The sequence below is a fragment of the Dermochelys coriacea genome, chromosome 3 (assembly GCF_009764565.3).
Source record: "Dermochelys coriacea isolate rDerCor1 chromosome 3, rDerCor1.pri.v4, whole genome shotgun sequence".
Classification (NCBI taxonomy): Eukaryota; Metazoa; Chordata; order Testudines; family Dermochelyidae; genus Dermochelys; species Dermochelys coriacea.
In genome coordinates this window covers 165,120,599-165,141,079 of record NC_050070.1, presented here as the reverse complement: position 1 = coordinate 165,141,079, position 20,481 = coordinate 165,120,599, and the positions used below count along the sequence as shown (strand labels likewise).

General features: G+C 39.5%; 1 protein-coding gene across 5 annotated transcripts in view; it reads left to right on the top strand.

Annotated features, from left to right (window-relative positions):
• SPATA17 (spermatogenesis associated 17) overlaps positions 1-20,481 on the top strand; it is a 167,241-nt gene that overhangs the window by 100,459 nt on the left and 46,301 nt on the right. For all 5 annotated transcript variants that reach the window (XM_038396694.2, XM_038396692.2, XM_043511749.1 and 2 more), the window contains one exon: positions 14,351-14,486. In XM_038396694.2, coding sequence (XP_038252622.1) covers positions 14,351-14,486 — 136 coding nt within the window. The remainder of the gene's footprint in view (positions 1-14,350; positions 14,487-20,481) is intronic.

Below are 20,481 nucleotides of genomic sequence, written 5' to 3'. Positions count from 1 at the left end.
TCTTCAAAGTGTTGTCTACACAGCTATTTTTAAAGAGGTTACTCCCCTCCCCACCCCCCCAGCCTGAGTCTGTCGACCTGGGCTGGGATGCTCACTGCCACTGGTGTGTAGACATACCCACTGTGTCTTGTGCTTATGGGAAACACTAGTCCACAGATGTCACCGTGTTTAATCAGAAGTCATGAAGAGTCAGATCCTGGATAAAGATATTCTAATTCTTATGATAAATCTAGTATGAAGGCTGTGGCCTTAAGCTGTCCAAAGTTGTGTTTTCAACTCTGACAGATATTGGTCAGTTGTCTTTAGCATGTGTATAAGGAAGAATTTAATGACAACCCTAATGCACAGAAGCAGTGTCCTAATGCCAGTGATGCTCGGAGTCCTCCACAACACAGGACGAAGGATTGTACACTATGTATCCATTCTGTGACTGCTTAATTTGTACACCAGATTCAACCAAGTATGTCAGGATCACATCTATAACCTTGAAAAGGAGATGACAAACCTTCATGCCATCCTCAAGACTGGCATTCACTAATAAGGTTGCAGCCACTGTTGTGGAATATTTGCCTCAAGAGAGGAGTCAAGAGAGTCAAGAAAAGATTTATTGATGGTTTATTATCTGGGATGTCTTTTATGAGCTGACAAAGTTCTGTATATTTCTATGTAATTGAGTACTTTAAGACTATATTTCTGCATCATAGGGCTTATTTATGGAATTATTTATCTTTTTTGGAAAGAAAAACAGAGCAAAAAAAGAGAGATAAGGCATTTATTGGTAATGCTTATTTTTGTGAAAGGTGAGACATACTTCCAGTTTTTACTTTCTAAGAATGGGAAACCGGTGTGGTATTTTTAAAGAAGGTAAAATTACTTACCTGTAATTCTCACACTTTGAAGATATCACACAGGATTCCCACTCCCCTGCCCTCAGACTTTTAGGTTTCTTTACAAAGATAAGGTGTGGCTCCAAGTGGTATACTTTTACATTTGAAGTTACATTTGCATTTGTAGGAGCGTTCTTGTTTCCCATGCATTTCAGGAACTGATTGAGAAAGGTCTGAGAGCTGAGGCAGCAAGCCAGAGTTGAAAGGGAACACAGGGAGGGTCTTGTGCCTAACTGCTAGAGCCTCAGAAAACTAGAAATATAAGAGCTAGAGATGTTCCTGATCTGTCTCACGGCAGGGAGGCAACACTTAAGAATGGAAATCTATGTGGATGCATAATCTACTGTACACAGGGCTCTGCCTATACCTATTTATATCCAACTTTATAATGGGAGAACATATATTGTCCTTCCACTCAAAACATTACAGCTCAGGATATGATAAACCTGCCTTCATTTTTAGACTATTGCAGTTTCCAGTTTCATCTTTTATTTTATAATGTCATCTCTGAAGCATTTTAGTCTTCAGGACTAGAAATCAGTTGGGAAATGCATCTTAAAAACAGAGTGCTCAACTATGCACTGTATCCAAGCAGCATTCTGATGTAGTTGAGAACACGAGCCACAGGGAGCTCCCTGACCTATGCTGCTCAGCTATGTCAGAAGTTAGAGCAGCTAAGAGCCTTCCCTCAGTTATGGGACTGGAGTAAGTTCCTTAAAGGACCTGTACTAGTAGAGAATAAGCATAGTTGCACTCAGCTCTGCTGTGTCCCCTCAGCCCTCCCCACTCCCAGAATATTGCTTCATCTCTATACACTGGAACTGACTGTACTGCCTCCAACATACTTAAGCTAATAGAATGTTACCCTGTGTGAAAGGAATTCTCTGCTGGCCACGTACAACTAGAATCTATCTACATTGTAGTGATGGAATGACTGGGGTATCTGGCCCAATATGAATGACTTTCTTGATAATTGTTCTCTGAAGAAGTACATCACAAAAGTGCCCACTAACCCATACTTCTCCCCACAGAGTTGAAGTCTTCCTCTCCTCCTCCGTCTCCCGTCCATCCCCCAAATTAATGCCATTCCTTTTTACAGAGATAGAGTGATTTTATTTTCCACTTGGCTAGGAATTGGAAATTGGAGCACCCACTTTACAGACTAGTGGCTGGCATAAGACACCACTCGCTGGAACCAATAGATTTAGAACACTGAGCATGTAAAGTTCTTCTTAATTGCATGCAGCAACATCAACCCAAGAATGATGATCTGTTGTATTTATTTGTATGTAATTCTCTAAAGGTCAGAAATTAAATTTTTCAGTAACTTTTCTGAAATATGTCTCAGTTCACATGCGTTGTGCTCCAAAGGGTCCCCCTAAAGGATTGTTTTAAAGTTCACATAATTCTCCAGAGTTAGTTGCGGTTTATAAATAAAGACAGTTTTACAAAAGAGGGCAAAGATAGTCCAGTGATTAGGGTGCTAGCCTAGGGCTTGAGAAACCAGATTTCAGTTTCTTCACCCTTTCAAGATTTACTATGGGACCTCAGGCAAGTCACTAAGGCTTGGCTACACTGGCAAGTTAGAGCGCATTAAAGCAGCCCCGGGCGCCCTAACTCCTGAGATGTCCACACTGGCAAGGCACATAAAGCACCTGGACTCTGCAACTGGAGCACTCCTGGTAATCCACCTCCACGAGAAGCATAAAGCTTGCTGCACCCCGGCTGAGACGCCCGGGCATCAGTGTGGATGAGGTGTTGCATTACTGCACTGCGATTGGCCTCTGAAAACATCCCATAATCCCCTGAAATCAAGTGGCCACTCTTCTCATTGTTTTGAAATCAGCTGCAGGCATGCGGATATCCCCTTTCAAAGCTCCATTTCTGACAGCTGACATACTTATCTGCTCTGGGACAAAGCAAACCATTAGTGTGGAATGCTGCTGTTGTGAGTGTGTGTGTGTGCAGGGGAGGGGAGTCTGCTGCTGTCTGACCTTAACAAGACAGCATGCTGACACACTCTCAGCTCCCCAAAACACACTGTCTCTCCCCCCACATACACACAACACACTTCCTGTCACACTCCACCCCCTGCCCCCCACATTTGAAAAGCATGTTGCAGCCATTTGCATACTGGGATACCACAATGCACTGCTCCTTGTGGTGGTGCAAGAGCTGCTAATGTGGCCACGCCAGTGCGCTTGCAGCTGACAACGTAAACACACGGCAGCGTTTTCCCTGCTGCGGTCTCCGAAGGCTGGTTTAACTCCCAGCGCTCTACATCTGCAAGTGTAGTCAATCCCAAAGGCTCAATGTGTTTCAGTTCCTCATCTGAAAATAGGGATTGTAGTTCTTCCCTACCTCAGGGGGGCTTTATGAGGATAGCTGCAATAAAGATTGTTAGACACTGAGATACCACAGCAATGGGGGCTGTCTAAAATCCTTAGATAATCTGTTATTTAATTTGCTATCCCAAGATATGAGCATGTTCTGTCACGTACAAAAAATTAACCCCACTGACCCCTCTTCTCCACATCTTTTGTTTTCAGTGTGATTATAGTTCAGAGCATTCCATCTCACTTTGCTGAGTTCTGAGTCTCATACTTACCAGCATCCAGGAGTTATTTGGTGGGCTCAAATTCCACCATCTATGGACCAGATCCAAGTCTTTCCTGAACAATGAAAATCAGTGGCTTGGTCTGCTTTTAAGGGAGACGGTTAATACTCATTCCAAGAGGATGGATTCCTTCTGTTCTTCTGAGTATTAAATTTTATCCATTACATTTTTCACTAAAGAATTTTCAAAATGAACATCTTGTCCAACTACCCAGTTCTGGTTGCCTCTCTTTTAGGGAAAGATTATGGAGAAGTCTGCGACCTAGATAGGCCCTGTGCCTACGGATCATGAGGGTCAGGAATTGGCCCAGAATGAATGGTAACAAAATGTAAAGAACATGTTATTTTTTTTATTCAGCTAAATGCTTGAGTAAGATTTTTTCTTAAATAAAATATTATTTCAATGTCTTACATCTGGATGATACAGTTCACTGTATTTCTGAGTTAGTTACAATGAAAATAACCACTGCATTTTATGTCATACAGATCTTACACATCTAAAAATTTTCCAAGTTATGTCTAGTTTTTCTTATGCTTTGCAACTTTAGCAATTTGCATATTTTCTGGACTGTTATTGTATTATGATAAACAGGGATTACCATATATTTTCAGATAATATTTCCTTAACAATTCAACTTCTATTTGTAACTCTTCCATTTATTTTAATTACTAGCACAGTGTGCAACATTTATTAATCAGCAGAGTCTTTTTAAGTTAAAATACTAAATTAGCTAACCCCATTAACACAGAAATACTCCAAACAAGCTGTAATAGGAGAGGTAGTTACTGTGTAAATCGTATTATACATGCGGGTGCTCTAGGGCACAGTTAAGCATGATTACCCTCTTTTGATCCAGTATTCCTCTGCTTCTTCCAGCTAATTTCCAGTGGAAATTTACAAAGTGGTGCCTTCCTTTTTCTATCTTAATTTTTCTAATGAAGTTCTGGTACTTTATAACACTGGGAATGCAGATAATAAGTCTGTGTATAATTAAGAAGTTCTAGAATTTGTCTGCAAAAGAGATCTCTGTTACTTTTGCTTCATACAAGAAGTAGGCTATTCTGCTACCTTACTCCATTGCAGACCTGGATTAAACAAAAATGACCAGAGGATTCCTATATTTACTGACATCAGAATACAGAATAATTTATACGAAAAATACAGCTGTGGACTGGACACATACTTAGTGTAGCATTGCATACAGTGTCTTAAATAATGAATAATAATATAATTATCAAATTATATAACATTGGATGTAACCTGCAGTGGTGCTGGAACTAGGGATGCTGGGGGTTCTGCTGCACCCCATGACTTGAAGTAGTAATAAACAACACCAAATGCATAGTTTGTATCATCAGCACCCTACTATAAAAAAATTGTCAGCACAACTGGTAACCAGAGTAGATGCGTCAAGGGATTATACTGTCTTTATGTTGTAAATACAGTTTGTTTTAACATGCATTCATTATGTGACAAATTATGGCTGCCCCAGCACAGTTATACTAAGATAAGAACAGCCACAGAGCTTCTTGCCTTCCCTGAGTGAAAAGCAGAATGGGGTAATACTACTGGTGATCACAGGTTTCAGAGTAGCAGCCGTGTTAGTCTGTATTCGCAAAAAGAAAAGGAGTACTTGTGGCACCTTAGAGACTAACAAATTTATTAGAGCATAAGCTTTCGTGAGCTACAGCTCACTTCATCGGATGCATTTGGTGGAAAAAACAGAGGAGAGATTTATATACACACATGTTCTCTGTGTGTGTGTATATAAATCTCTCCTCTGTTTTTTCCACCAAATGCATCCGATGAAGTGAGCTGTAGCTCACGAAAGCTTATGCTCTAATAAATTTGTTAGTCTCTAAGGTGCCACAAGTACTACTGGTGATAATACTCAGTGTCCCAAAGAGGGCACATCTGAATGGGTGGAGGAATAACTTCAGATTTGGCACCAACTTTGAAAACTGAAAATTCATGAAGTTCTTCATAAAGAATAATTAATTCATATGTGCCAGATGGTACTGAACAGTTTATGTGGAACTAATTGTTCATGGTCTTCTTTAGACTGACAGATAATTCTGTTTTATTTAAGTTGGAACAAGAAGACAAGAGATAGAATCACTAGTGCAGAGAGCCTGTTTAGGTAAAATTATGCAGTTCTGTTCATATAGCTATAGGTAAGATTTTGGCAGCATTTCTATTATTAAACCACAAAAATATGCATTAAAGTAATATTAAATGTTTAACTAGAAATTACAAAAGAAAGGAAGCTAAGGTAAGCATGAAAATCCTGCATAGTTCTCTGTTTTTAATGTACCTCATTATGCCAAGGTAGTGCAACCTTGTACTTCACTATGACAAGGTGTCTTCCTGCAGTTAATGTAGAAGTGCGTCAGACCCTTCTCAGAAGTGTGGACAAAGCATGAAGAGATCTGGAATCAGAGTACAGGCCCAGATTCTGTTGCTACTAGGTTACTGGACATTTGCCTCTTTGACAGTCAGTCCACAGAGTCCACTCACCACGATAGCCAGGCATGGGGTCGCAGCCCCTTGCTGGACTAGTGCCTCTGTCACTAGTCACCCTGGTAGTGGTTTCTGTGTCAGGTAACTTGGCGCTCTGGCCAGGTCTCAATCCTTAGTCCACCCATTCCAGGGTCACGGTTGTCTACGTAAAAGTTCAAAACTGTCTTTAACTGAAACAAAAAACTTCCACCCTCTCTGGAGCTCTTCTTCAGCCAGTCTCCTCCCCAGTTACTCAGGATCTCTGTCAGTCTAAAGAACGGTTTCAGAGTAGCAGCCGTGTTAGTCTGTATTCGCAAAAGGAAAAGGAGTACTTGTGGCACCTTAGAGACTAACAAATTTATTTGAGCATAAGCTTTCGTGAGCTACAGCTCACTTCATCGGATGCATTTGGTGGAAAATACAGAGGGGAGATTGATATACACACACAGAGAACATGAAACAATGGGTTTTATCATACACACTGTAAGGAGAGTGATCACTTAAGATGAGCCATCACCAGCAGCAGGGCGGGAGGGAGGAAAACCTTTCATGGTGACAAGCAAGGTAGGCTATTTCCAGCAGTTAACAGGAACATCTGTGGAACAGTGGGGGGTGGGGTGGGGGGGAGAAATACCATGGGGAAATAGTTTTACTTTGTGTAATGACTCATCCATTCCCAGTCTCTATTCAAGCCTAAGTTAATTGTATCCAGTTGGCAAATTAATTCCAATTCAGCAGTCTCTCGTTGGAGTCTGTTTTTGAAATTTTTTTGTTGAAGAATAGCCACCCTCAGGTCTGTAATCTGTGATGGCTCATCTTAAGTGATCACTCTCCTTACAGTGTGTATGATAAAACCCATTGTTTCATGTTCTCTGTGTGTGTATATCAATCTCCCCTCTGTATTTTCCACCAAATGCATCCGATGAAGTGAGCTGTAGCTCACGAAAGCTTATGCTCAAATAAATTTGTTAGTCTCTAAGGTGCCACAAGTACTCCTTTTCTTTTAGCCTAAAGAGCTTTTCTCATTTTTTTCCTTGTTGTAGTCAAGGTGTCTTCCAGGCCTTCCTGCCGGGAGAGCTTTCCTCCCTGCTTACTCAGGGCCCTACCGGAGCCTTGCTTGATCTCTTCCCCAGCTGGACCATCTCAACATTTCTACCTGGCTCCTTTTATAAAGGAATCACCAGCTTCCTCCCAGGGGAAGCTCAACTTGTAATCAGGGTTGGCTTAGCCCCCAGAGCAAGCCACCCTTTTACAGGGAGATCCAGAGAAGGGACTGCAGGACCACTACTGCTTCTGTGTAAACACAAGAGAAAGTGAGTGCGTCTGAGCTGTGCCCCTGTTGGTAGGCACCAAACAGAACTGAGACTGTGCTTCTCAGCAGACAATGGCACACCTGCCAAGCCTATATTCCTCTTGCTTCTGCCCAGGAAGCTTATCTCTCTCTCTCAAATTGCCATCAGAGTCAGGCCCTGATCAGCATCCTGCTATTAACGTTATCCCTGCCACCTCAGCTGGAAATTCTGCTGGGTCCAGAAGGCCTTTCTTCCATCTCCTGCTGCACTACTGAAACAAAAACTCTAGATAACGGGGTGAGAGAGACAAGAAGGAATGAAGAAAAAGGGTGAGGAAGTGGAAGAAAGGACAGAATATGTGTAGGGAGGATGGAGAAAGAGTGGAGAGATGGGGAAACTACACACAGTAGAGAGAGGAGCAGGATGAAGGGAGAAAGAAAAGGACTTTTTATGGAAGTTAGCTAGGACACGTTCAGGAATCTATTGGTGCAGCACTGAGAGTTATCTGAGGCAGGATTGCGTGTGTCCAATCAGGCTTGTTCCATGCTATTCTTAAAGACAGTTAATAAAAAATCCTCTCTGGGGATATCCCCTCACCTCCACATGAGAACTTGGAAGTTGAGGCACCAACAGTTAGAAGGAAGGCTGGCCACTGTCATGTTACTGCACTCCACTACTCTGAGCTACAGTGCTGGCATTTATTTATCTGGACATCAAGATAATCAATTTGTGGCTGCAGCACTCAGAGACATAGATTACCAGGGGCATCATGACCAAAGGCCTGGTGGTGCTATGGAAGAAGGCCCCTACCCTACTCAACTGTCCTCTCTAGGACAAGAACATAAAAAAAAAAACTGAAACCCCACCATCTGTGCCACAGCATAGATCCGACACAACACCAAGTGTGGACAGCCTTTGATGCTCATGAGACAGTCAAAGCGATCTCTGCAAGATAGCAACCTGGTACACAGTGCATTTACAAAGTATCACTGCTAGGATTTTGCCTCTAGGAGGGCAAACCTTGATCAAAATCCCCGCCCATCCTAGAGTTTTTGTTTCTTTTGGGATATCCCTAATTTGAGTTTTTGTAGCAATAATATTTCATTTTTTATTATTGCCTTATTTGGGGAGCCTTCAGTTCTCTCTCAGACAGTAACCTGGACATATGATTGCCAAGAAAGGAGCTGGCTCCTGCTCCATTCTACTATCACTGCCTTTAGCCATCAAAAACCTTTGAGGGCTTGTGGAGTTCCACCTTAGTCACACTAGGGAGCTGGGACCCAGATGTAAGAAATCTGCCAGAATGAGCTCTTCAGATTTTTGCTTGAATAGACCTATTAAATCTAAACTTGTGCAGTTAACTAACAACATTGATATCTCTGTCTGGATTTAATTTTCTCTGGATGTTTTCCTCTTCTTCTCTACCAAGTTCAGATATACATTATTGCTAATTTTGAGAGAAGCTATGTTAAATGTGTACATGAAGCTACAAATCTCTATATCACTCTATATTGAAATATTATTGCTGTTTGCTATACCTTTTTGTTCTAAGTTCAGCTATAAAGGTAGAATGTCCTTTGTATGATTTCCATGATATACTTTAGTTGTTCTACTCTATTTTAATACTAATATATAGTATTTTAAAAACACATTCTGTATTGAAATGAATATAGAATGAATACCAGAGATTCTTGCTGGATGTAGGAGGACTTCAGTTTTGCAAATATAGATCATTCTGATCGACATAGGTGTAAAGAGCCACCCTCATGGATCTGACTACAGAATTGGGGACATATTGAAAACAATGAAAGCAACAGTTTATTTTATGCCATTCTATCTATCTACAATTTTTAAAGTCTCTATTATTACTCAAAAACTAATAAATATGTTATTAATCATTTCCAAGTAGAGAGACATAATCCAGAGTGTGCAGTTAATGTCACACACAACAGATGCACTTATCTGGTTTAAGATATTCAGTAGAACACAGCACATGAAATATTGCATTTATGATACTAAACCACATACATGTTCTATTGTGTATCATTTCTTACATAATCAGAATATTGTTTGATCTCTACATCAAGATACATAGAATTTGGGTTATTCTGAGAGACTGTTTGCAAAAAGAACGGCAGGATTGAACAGTGATCTAAATTGAAATGATGATCTTTTAAAAGATCTGTATATAGGGTTATAACTTAAGATCGTAAACTGTGAACATCATGATTTTCATTTAGTTTATCTTCCATTTTTCTCAATAAATGATATTTTACAAAAAATTTTAAGCTATTTAGTATATAGGCATTACAAATACTGTATTCATAGTGAATTATGAATGTTATGGATAAACTAAATTCTATGCATATATGGGCAAATCCCTAAACTGCTAGCCTTGTCTTCTCAGCCATCCAATCCCCTGAGAAAGCCAATTTTCTTTCATGTCTGAACAAAAGAAAAATATACTATTAAAATGCAATTCAGAAGTGATAAAAAAACTGTAAGTGGAGCAGCCGGCTCTCAGCACCTTCTGTGTATACTCTGGGACACTGGGGCCACATTAATTTTTTGTGCATGTGATGTCCATCCCATGTGCAAATTAGCATTACAAGTACCATAATCTGTCTTATATGAGAGCTACCTATCCCATGAGTGTACACATACTTCTGTAGCTTTGTATTATTTAAAGCTCTGTTACCTCTGTGTTTTTGTTTTGTTAATTTTATATAACATTTGGTTGGGATACTGGATGGAATAAATTGGTTACTAGTGAGATATTCAGACTTTCTTTTTCTGAAGGGGAGAGTGGATGGAAGGTTCACTGATAAAATTTACAGTTGCTAAAATATTGATTTCCACCAATAAATGATTTTTAAAAACTCATTTAGCAATCCATAGACAGAAATAATAGTTCTATTGCCATGTGATGGGCTGACCAGTATGGAGAGCAGAGCTTTGCTACTTCCTAAGTGAGAGAAGCCTGGTTCCAGTCCAGAGCCTGAGCCATTTGGAGGATAGGATGACTAGGTCTCAATAAAAAGGAACAAAATACAGGGAGACAAGTCTGGAGCAGTAGGACAGAATCCTGCTGATGAATCCACAAATGATCTTAATTTTTAGCTTCACTGTTTTCCCTTTTTTGTTTTGGACTCCAAAGCCTGAGAAGGGGCAAGAAGGCTAAGGCATCATGATACTGGACGTGTAAGGAGTGACACCCGACAGTCACAGTATGGTCACAATCTGTTGCATTAGCTTTTATTGCTTCTGGGCAGTTACATTCCAAATTAGCTGCTGCTGCTTGGTGGTCACCTGCTGGAGGAGTTGCTGTTGCTGCTGTTGGCATTGAGCATTCTGCTCTGCCATCCAGTAGTTGTTCCACACTATGGAGGAGGAGTTTTTTTGGAGGGGTTGGGTGGGAGCAGTGGTGGTTGTTGGGGTTTTGTTTTTTAAGTCCTGACCTGCTCCCCACCACAGGGGCTAGATCGTGCCTGCATTCAATATCAAATTTGTAACCAGGTTGTCTCAGTGGCACCCCTTTGTGCCCTCGCAAGGGCACTGTTTAACACCTCTATGAAAAATGGCCAAAATCCATGTTAAAATTGGTTAAACCCAAATACTGGCTTTTTCAAAAACCCAGGAATTTTTCAAGGAAAAAATCAGTAAATACTAATGATGAAGGACTTTAGGAACCCTATAGCAACTGGAGAAGTCCAATTGCGTTGGTCCCTAAGCCAGATGGGACCAGCTGATTTTGCCCCTACTTTAGAAGAGTCAATGCCATATCAAAGGTTGATGCATAACCGATGCCGTGTGTTCATGAGCTGCTAGACCAGCTGGACCAAATATTACCACCCTGGATCTTACCAAAGGATACTGGCAAATTCCATTCATGCCAAACTCTTGAGAAAAAATGGGCTTTGCAAATCCTTTTGGCTTTATCAGTTCTGGATTATGCCATTTGGCTTACAAAAGGCTCCAGCAACTTTTCAATGATTAATAGATCAAGTTCTCCAGCCCCACAGTAGTTGTGCCACCGCGTACCTCAATGATGTTGTGATCAATAGCTGGCACTGGGAGGATCACCTGACACAGATAGCTGCTGTATTCCAGTGCCAGACTAATGGCAAACTCTGCCAAATGTGGCATATACAAAGATGAGACAACCTACCTGAAGGGTCAGGTACAACCTCTGGTGGACAAGGTCCAGGCCTTAAGGACCTGCCCTGCTCTAACTTCAAAGAAGCAGGTGCACAAGTTTCTGGGCATGGCAGGACACTACTGCTGGTTTGCACTGGGATTCTTATCCGTTGTGGCCTCCCTCACCAATCTGCTCAAAGACAGAACCTCAAAAAAGATGTATTGGCTTTCTCACAGGATGGAAGGCTGTAAGAAATCCTTTCAGATCCTAAATGCTCACCTCTGCAGAGAGCTCACCTCATACAGCCCAGATTTCAACACGGAATTTCTTCTACAGATTAATTCCTCCAAAGTCAGGTTGGGAGCAGTCTTGTCCCAGGCAATCAACAGCAGGACATAGAATCATAGAACTGGAAGGAACCTCGAGAAGTCATCTAGTCCAGTCGCCTGCACTCCTGGCAGAACTCATTATCTAGACCATGCCTGACAGGTGTTTGTCTAACCTGCTCTTAAAGATCACCAATGATGGAGATTCCACAACCTCCCTAGGCAATTTATTCCAGTGCTTAACCACCCTGACAGTTAGGAATTTTTCCTAATGTCCAATCTAAACCTCCCTTGCTGAAATTTAAGCCCATTGCTTCTTATTCTATCCTCAGAGGTTAAGAAAAACAATTTTTTTCCTCCTCCTTGTAACAACCTTTTACATACTTGAAAACTGTTATTATGTCCTTTCTCAGTCTTCTCTTTTCCAGACTAAACAAACCCAATTTTATCAATCTTCCCTCATAGGTCATGTTTTCTAGACCTTTAATCATTTTTGTTGCTCTTCTCTGGACTCTCTCCAATTTGTCCACATCCTTCCTGAAAGGTGACGCCCAGAACTGGACACAATACTCCAGTTGAGACCTAATCAGAGTGGAGTAGAGTGGAAGAATTACTTCTCGTGTCTTGCTTACAACACTCCCTGCTAATACATATCCTGTCCTCTATCTAAGCCAAAAATTGTTCCCAAGAGAAAAAGCCTACTCACCATGATAGAAAAGAAAAAGAGGGCTTAGTTGTGAAATGGGCCATGGAGGCGCTCACATATTACCTCCTAGCAATAAGTTCATCCTATACACAGACCATGAAAGACACCAGCTCCTGACTCATGAGATGGTACCTGTCCCTCCACCCCTTTTCATTTCAGATCCAGCAGAGGGCTAGGACTGCTGATTGAAATGCAAACTTTTTGTTTCAGGATGGAGGGGAGCTAGTACGGGAGGGGAGCTGGCAGTGGAGGGACAGGTGTGTGAGGGACAGACCGGCCCCTCCCTGGCAAGGAGAAGTCTAAGGAGTGCCTGTGGATCCAGCTGACCCCACTTCACTACACCTTTAGCCAATGTCAGGAGTGAAGGGGGAGTGAAAAGAAGACCTAATTCAGTTCAGGGCTGACCAGTAAGGAGAGCAGGGCTCTGCTACTTCCTTGATGAGGGCAGCTTGGTTCCAGCCCAGAGCCTGAGGAAGCTTATTTTATGGATGAATCATTTAGTGGATGGAATGAATAGGCCCAGGAAGGCTGACAAAAGGAGCTAGCTGCACAGAGACAAGCCCGGAGCAGTACGGTGGGGTCCTGCTGACGAATCCACGGACAACCCTGATTTATAAGTTCACTGTTTTCCTTTTTTTTGTTTTGGACTTTAACACCCTGGAAGGGGTAGGACTCAGGTGTACAACAGCCAGAAGATTAAGGCACCTCAGCACTGGATCTGTGGGGGGTAACACACAACTGTTGGGGAACCACAGTGGGGTGAGTTGTGCCATGCTGGGCCACAAGGAGGTGCTGCTGAGACAAGTTGGTCACATCCCACCTTTATCAAAATCCTTGTTTAACAACCAAAATCTCATGGGGAGTATGGCCTTCAAATAAGCTCCCAACTTTCTTTTCAAATTTTTAAAATTAGCTAGGCTATCCTCATGACAGCTCAGAAAAAATAATGTTCTAAACGTCTGAAACACATACTTTTAATTCTAGCAATCTAGTCACTTAACTACCATAACATAGAATAAAGAATATCTGCTGCTTTTCAGAACACCAGCAATGGCATATCTCACAGGATTTTAAGCTATATTAAAATGTGATAAATCTGTACCAGATCATCTGCTCCTATGATGAAATGTCTGGCAGGGGGCTTAAGAATAGGAAATCTTTGTGAGGTGCCCCTTACCACATGCCTCTCCGCAACAGATGGGACCTGTCTAGAAAACCTGCAAACACCCGTGGGAGGTTAGGACCATCTATATTAAAGCCTTCTCCTTCCATGTCAGACTTGTGCCTCTTGTAGCACCAGGCACTGGCAGCATGGCTCCCCTAACAGGGAGTTAATTATGCCCTTAACTATTACTGTTCAATACAATTAAGCAATCTTGTGATTAAGGTACACTATTGGTGATTTTATCAAAAGCAACAGACATTTTTTTAAATCTATGGTCTACAAATACATTGTAATTAATGTGACTATTAGTGTAGCATGTTACTACTCAGAGTGAGTAAGAGTAGCTGAATTGGGCCCTCAGGGTTTGGGATGTAATTTCTAAAATAAGTTACAGTTTAAATACAGTGGTTGGTAAATATCCAAGCAATCACCTGGATATGCAAATGAACCAAAAGTTCACGTAAAAGTTTCCATTCCATCATATCATAACTGTATGATTCTCCAATGTGGCACCACTTCTTTAAAAAAGTGAAGAGCCTGGGAGAGAAAATGCATTAGCTCTATGGCAACAGTGAGAGGAGGACATAAACAAGTTAATGGAAAGTTTGTTGGGTATATGTTCTGCTCCTATCTCACAGCATTTATACCTCTGATTTAAAATACTACCTACTGCAACCATAGTAGAGTAGTAATAAATATACAAATGTTTTTATCTTTCAGATTTTTGCCATTTTCTTCATGTCATAAAAAACAGGAGTATAACCCATTAATTCATACATCAAGTAAATATGGCCAAATGACTTATGGAATCAAACATTTCCGAGAAGAACACCATGAGAAATGGGTAGCAAACAAGGTGAGTCACTGTAATATGAAGCAAAGTGACAATTTTCTAGATTGTTATTTTATTAAAATCAGAAAGCATTGGGCCTGGTCCAAAGTTCATTGAATTCAATGGGAACATTTCCAATAACTCTGATGGGCATTGATTCAGGACTTCAAGTAGTATAATGGATTTAATCTTTAAAGGTCAGATTCTACAAGATTCTGAGCTTCTTCAACTCTCTTTGAAGTCAATTGAAGTTAAGGGCACTCAGCACCTCCCAGCTGGTGCTTCACACTTTATGGAATATGGACCTAAAGTTATTGGGGGGAATATGCTTCTGATAAATGCCACATTACTTGCAGTATGTGCAAAAGATATCCTGTTTTATGTACTGCTTTTTCTGATCTGGTAGAAGAATAAATATGAAACACAAGTGAATACTACTGAAAATCTCAACAAAAAATGGAAATATTAACAAATGCTTTTCTTCTTCTATTTTCTGCTCAGTTTTAAAAATGAGCGAAGAGGTATAGTTTCCATAATATATTTTCATCATTCTCTAATTTGTCAAAAACCATCTCAAGTCTTTCTGATTCCTAACACGATAGGATGTGATATTTCTCAAAACTTTTAACAGTATATATATAAGTTCAACGGAAGGAATTCAATACAGGCTAGGATGTCAAAAGTTTAAAAGCTTCAGTCATGTAGAGCATCAGTCACAAAGCATGAAATGGAAAAAAGACAATTGAACAATTGCTTCTTGGCTGTTTTGTAAGTTCTTGTAAGTTTTGGGAAGCAAAGGATTCTGAATTTATATAGTGGACTTAGGTTAAAGTGGATGAAAGAAAATGAAGTTATCACACACCAATTCCTGCTAAACCGGGGGCTGATTCTGTCAACAGGACTTCTTTGTATCCTGGGTGAGGAGAATCGGTCTTCTGGACATTTAAACAGTTTAGAGGGTCAGTGAGGATGTAAATAAAATGAATTAGAATTTTTTTTAAATGTTCTAACAGTATTGGATGTTCATATCAGCTCTTTAAATAGAGTCAGTAGTAACTGTGTTAAGACATGTTTAATCACAGTTTTCAAGCATGTTTTCCCTGTAAGTGTACACTCAAGTCTACAAAATCTGTCTCCTATGTAAATATGTTGCTAAGTGAAAAGAAGCCTGAATTTTTTTATTGCTTTTCTCCTCTATTCCAGCAAAGCTTCGCTAAAGAAAGAATCATATTCCTCTTTTGTCTACAGCTACAGTGATAATACTGTAGCTAGCTAGCCTTCAGTCCATTAAGGATATGCTTGCTCTCTCTCCCCTGCCATCTCTCCAGTTTTAAAACAGTAATCCTTACAAACATTTCAACTTGGTTCTGAACATAAGAGTGAGAGTAAAAAGGAAAAACAAATTCTTGATTTTTTAAATAAGGTTTCTTGCGTCGATATTAGTTTTTGTGTTTTCCACCAGATGTCTGATTTGGAAATTAAGATCATTAATAAGCAAAAAGCAGTTCTTTTCCCAACTTTTACAGTCAGCAGAGTCAGACTTCGGTATTTTAACATAATTATTTTTATTAAACTGCATTGCAGTTAAATGCACAAAGGCCAATAATTGAACCTTCTTCTACAAACAAACAAAAGGGGGGGGGCTGGATTTAGTTAAAACAAAATGAGATACAAGTAGCATTGTTTGAAGCCAGCAGACATAGTGTAAGTAGGTTATAGAAAAGCTTCTCCAAACATTTTTTGCTGATATTCCTCAAGTCAAACCAGCAACAATTCTGTTTTTCCAATCTTGGGCATTTCTTGATAATATACATCATATAAGCTAGAAACTTAGCTGAGACCACCAAACTCATTTTTACTTGTGATCTTAGACAGTTTTCAACCTAAATCTCTAGAGGTGAACAGCTATATCCATTAACCCAATATGACATCTAGCCTTCCAACTACCAATTCTAAATCAATATGAAGCTTCAATTAGGAGGCACTTACAAACACAGAGAGCTAATAGGAAAGAAGAGCAGTTTCTTGACCTACCTGCTGCTTTTACTGGTCATTATCATCAGGAAAGAGTCTAAAAATCTCCATTCCTCACCACTTTTTTAGGGAAAGAGGCCCTATCAAAAAAGACGTAAGATCAGATTTTCATAATTACTCCCTTTAAAAGAGGAACTTTTTCTTTTTAATCTCCACTTTAAGTGATCTACAAATTTATTTCTTGGATATATGATTATGTTGTGCATAACTATACTGTACATAAGATAAGCATATATGCAGGAAATGCTGTGGAAGATACTTAACAAAATGGCAAACACCTTAATGCTGTTGAAAGCCTAAGGATCTTTCATCTCAGAATCTGTTACTCCGGTTTAGCACTTAATTGATTTTTCTACTTGGAATGTATCAAACTTTGTATATAAACACAATTTATATGACAATCTGAGTGGATGATAGTCCTGCTACGATGTACATTCAGCCTTTCACTGCAGCAGTGCATTGGGAAGCGAAAAATATTATTTTTCTTGAAATGTGATCACCAACGACAGGGCAAGCCTACAAATTGTTATACCAAGTCCTCCCAAGAAATCACCTTGAATGGCCTCTTCAAGTGTTAATGGAAAATATGTTGAGCCAAATTATCTGTTAAAAAGCTAGCTTCCTTGTGCTTTATGGGTACATCATATTTAATTATAAATTCTCAGACTTATACACAGGTTTGTGTATACTGTTAATTTAAAAAAAATCACAAAAAGATTTGAATCTGACTATATAACTACTTCTTTATTCTTTCCTCAATAGAATATCAATTAGGTGAATACTGGTTTACTATATTTCCTCTTGAATAAACAAGATGGGGTATAGCAGATCCTTTCTCAGAACATCATAGCAGCTGTTAGTGAATGCGAGAACGTAATAGTTTTATTTCTACTTAGTAATGATCTCCAAACTGTTATCGTATTCTATGAGCATTTGAAAGACATCACCAAGTTAAAGGAAAAAATAGTGTCGTATTTATATTTTTCACTGAAAGCATACAAATAGGTAAAGAGAAATATTGCAACTGTTATGATAATTAATGTACTTGATTTTGGTTTCCACATTTGTAAAAACTGATAAATAATTTATGACTTCTTTTTTAACAGCACACTTCAAAAGCGTTATAATTTTTTGTTTACATTTATTTTTTATTTTTATTCATTTATTTATTTGCAAATGCTTTGGAATACCTTAGACCATATTTATATTAAGTGTGTAGTTTTAGTATTAAGAACCTACCAATCACCATGAGTTTAATCTATAATGATAGGTCTCATGTAGTTGCAGTCTGGAAATCAAATATACTAACTATAATTTTTTGGTTGTCAAAACACTCACATGTTCATATTTACTGAAGCCGAAATGCTATCCTACAGCTTTTAATCCGAATTGGAATTAGTTTGCATATGCATTTTAGATAACTGACTTTAATGGCATCATTTAATGTTTTCCTTGTTCGGGAAATTCTGGAAGATGTTCCTTGTTGATAGAATCTTTTCATATGCCTTATTATAGGTGAATTACAACATGGCTGCAGCACTGTTTCATTATTTGCACATGCATTTTGGCCCTAAATACAATTTTATTATCTACAAAGCATAAAATATCCAAGTACTCCAAAGAATTAATTTAGAGAACCTAAGCATATTGCACAGAACATAAAGTTGACCTTTACCGTCTACAGCTTTTGGAATAGAGTGGGATGTGGAACACATCATAGACTTAATGTGGCACAACGCTGTCTGCAGAAACTTGGGTGGGACTGTGACTGCCTGCCCATTGCACCCGATGATTGAATCTGCTGTCACCAGCATCCTGATAATAATGAACATTCGGCTTAACGACCGTGATTATGATTATCATAATTGATGTGCAAGTGCAGTGTGTGGGGATCATTACAGCTGAACTGTACAGCAGAGAAACATGCCTTAGTTATAGATAATTTTACTTTTATGCATTGATTGGGATAAAATATGCCTTTCAAGTTCAACAGGACAGCTTAATATAATTTTAGGAAGGTTTCTACATATATGAATTGATGATTATGAGCTTGCTGCAAAACAGCCACTCTAGCTGTTTGTTTTGAATGGTTTCATTCCAGTAATAACAGCAAATAATTAAATAATTAGACATTTTCAAGGGGAAATATCTTATGAGTACAGCCTGCATTAATCAAATATCAAATTAAAAGTGTTTCTGATTGCTTTGGCATTGCCTATGCTAAGAAAAAACAGGATATGTAATTCACCCCCAGTACAGCTCCACTGACAGTTGCAGCACTGGAAGCTGTATTGTAGACAGGACACAGGCATTTTTATCACTGTGTTGTATAACCTGCAGAGCATGTGGTAAATATTCCTGTGCATTGTATACACTACATTTTCCATCATTTTTGCCATCAATGTAGAGTTACAGATCCAAATTTTGCCAGGGTAGATACAGTCATTAACAATTCATCAGAGACAGAATTTTTTTTAAATTTTCCATGATAACGATTGCCTTCACTTGAGCTTGTAAAGAAATGCACTAGTATGTGAACAAAAGCATACATTAACTATATATACACACACGTGTATACATACATTATATATATACGCATACCCAAATAAAAGTGTATTTGTACTGCAGATGTGAGTTTGTATAATGTGTATACATGTGTATGTATCATAGTATCACTTGTTTACACGAGGACTACATTTGGTTTTTAAAAGCAAATTCTTTGCCCAAATATCCTGGCCTTGTTACTAGGCACAGCGCCAAGCTGTAGAACACACTCTTGAGCATGGATTGGATTGCCACAGAAAAGTTTGCATGAGGGGACTCAGGAAGAAAATCACTCTGGGCATCCCCATTGCAGAGTTCCTCATGCATTGATCCAGTGAGCTGGGATTTGTTCTCTTTAACAACAAACGACTGGGCATGAAACCCTATGGATTCACAAAACACCAGGACCATTTGCATGAAGGCTCTGTGCCTCTGCAACTGCTCTGGCTCCAACAGGGTACCACAGTGGCTAACTGGAGATTCATTACTAGAACTGGGCCAGAGGTCCCAACAGAAAATACACTACAGCCTGGAAATCTCTGTGGGGTAGGAAGTGTGCAAGTCTGACCTACCCACATCTACCTCCTCCTTCCCCATGTATACCTACCACCTGTAGAGCACTGTCCGTGGAGCATTGCTGGGGTGAGGGGAATTGTGTCCTTTCGTGTTTTTTTCCACGAGGAAAAAATGTTTGTTTTTAAAAGTCAGTTTTATCAGGCCTGGGACCAAAACTACAAATGTATTAATCATAATTGTATGGTTATTGCATGGTGTCACTAACAGGACAGAGTTAAGATTGTTTGGGTGCCATAACTGTGCATTTCCAAACCTTTTGATTTGTGAATTTCTTTGAAATGTAACCTTAACTCCACATATTCTGGATTTGTAATGCCTGTATTTTGGGATAATTACAAAATACATCTAATATTTTTTACCCATAACCTTACTCTCAACCTTAACTCCCTTTTCACATTTTTTCTGGGAATCTACTAGTTGTTTTTTGTTTGTTTTAGTTATAAAAAAAATCATACAAAATTACCCAATAAATAGAAAGCAAATGGCACCATGTGACATCTCTAATAAGTTAAAGATTTGTGGAATGATTACATCATTTTAATTTTTTAAAAAAACTTTTAAGGCCAGATTTACTGGTATGCTCTGGTTACTGTACAGCACTTTGAATTACAGACACACAAGAAGAGACGTTTGTAACATTTTTGTGGGCCAGATTCTTGGTGCCCAGTTCAGCTGCTTTGTATTTCACAACCAGTGTATGGCAGCTGAAAAGCTGGCCTAATAGGGCAACTGGAAATTATCATAGTGTAGGGGAATTATCAGGTGGTATAGTCAACATAGCTGGCTCCACAGCTACATAGAGGACATGTCAGAGTTGGAAAGGGTTGTTGCCAAATCATGCTGCTCTTCCAAGGCTAGAAGGGAC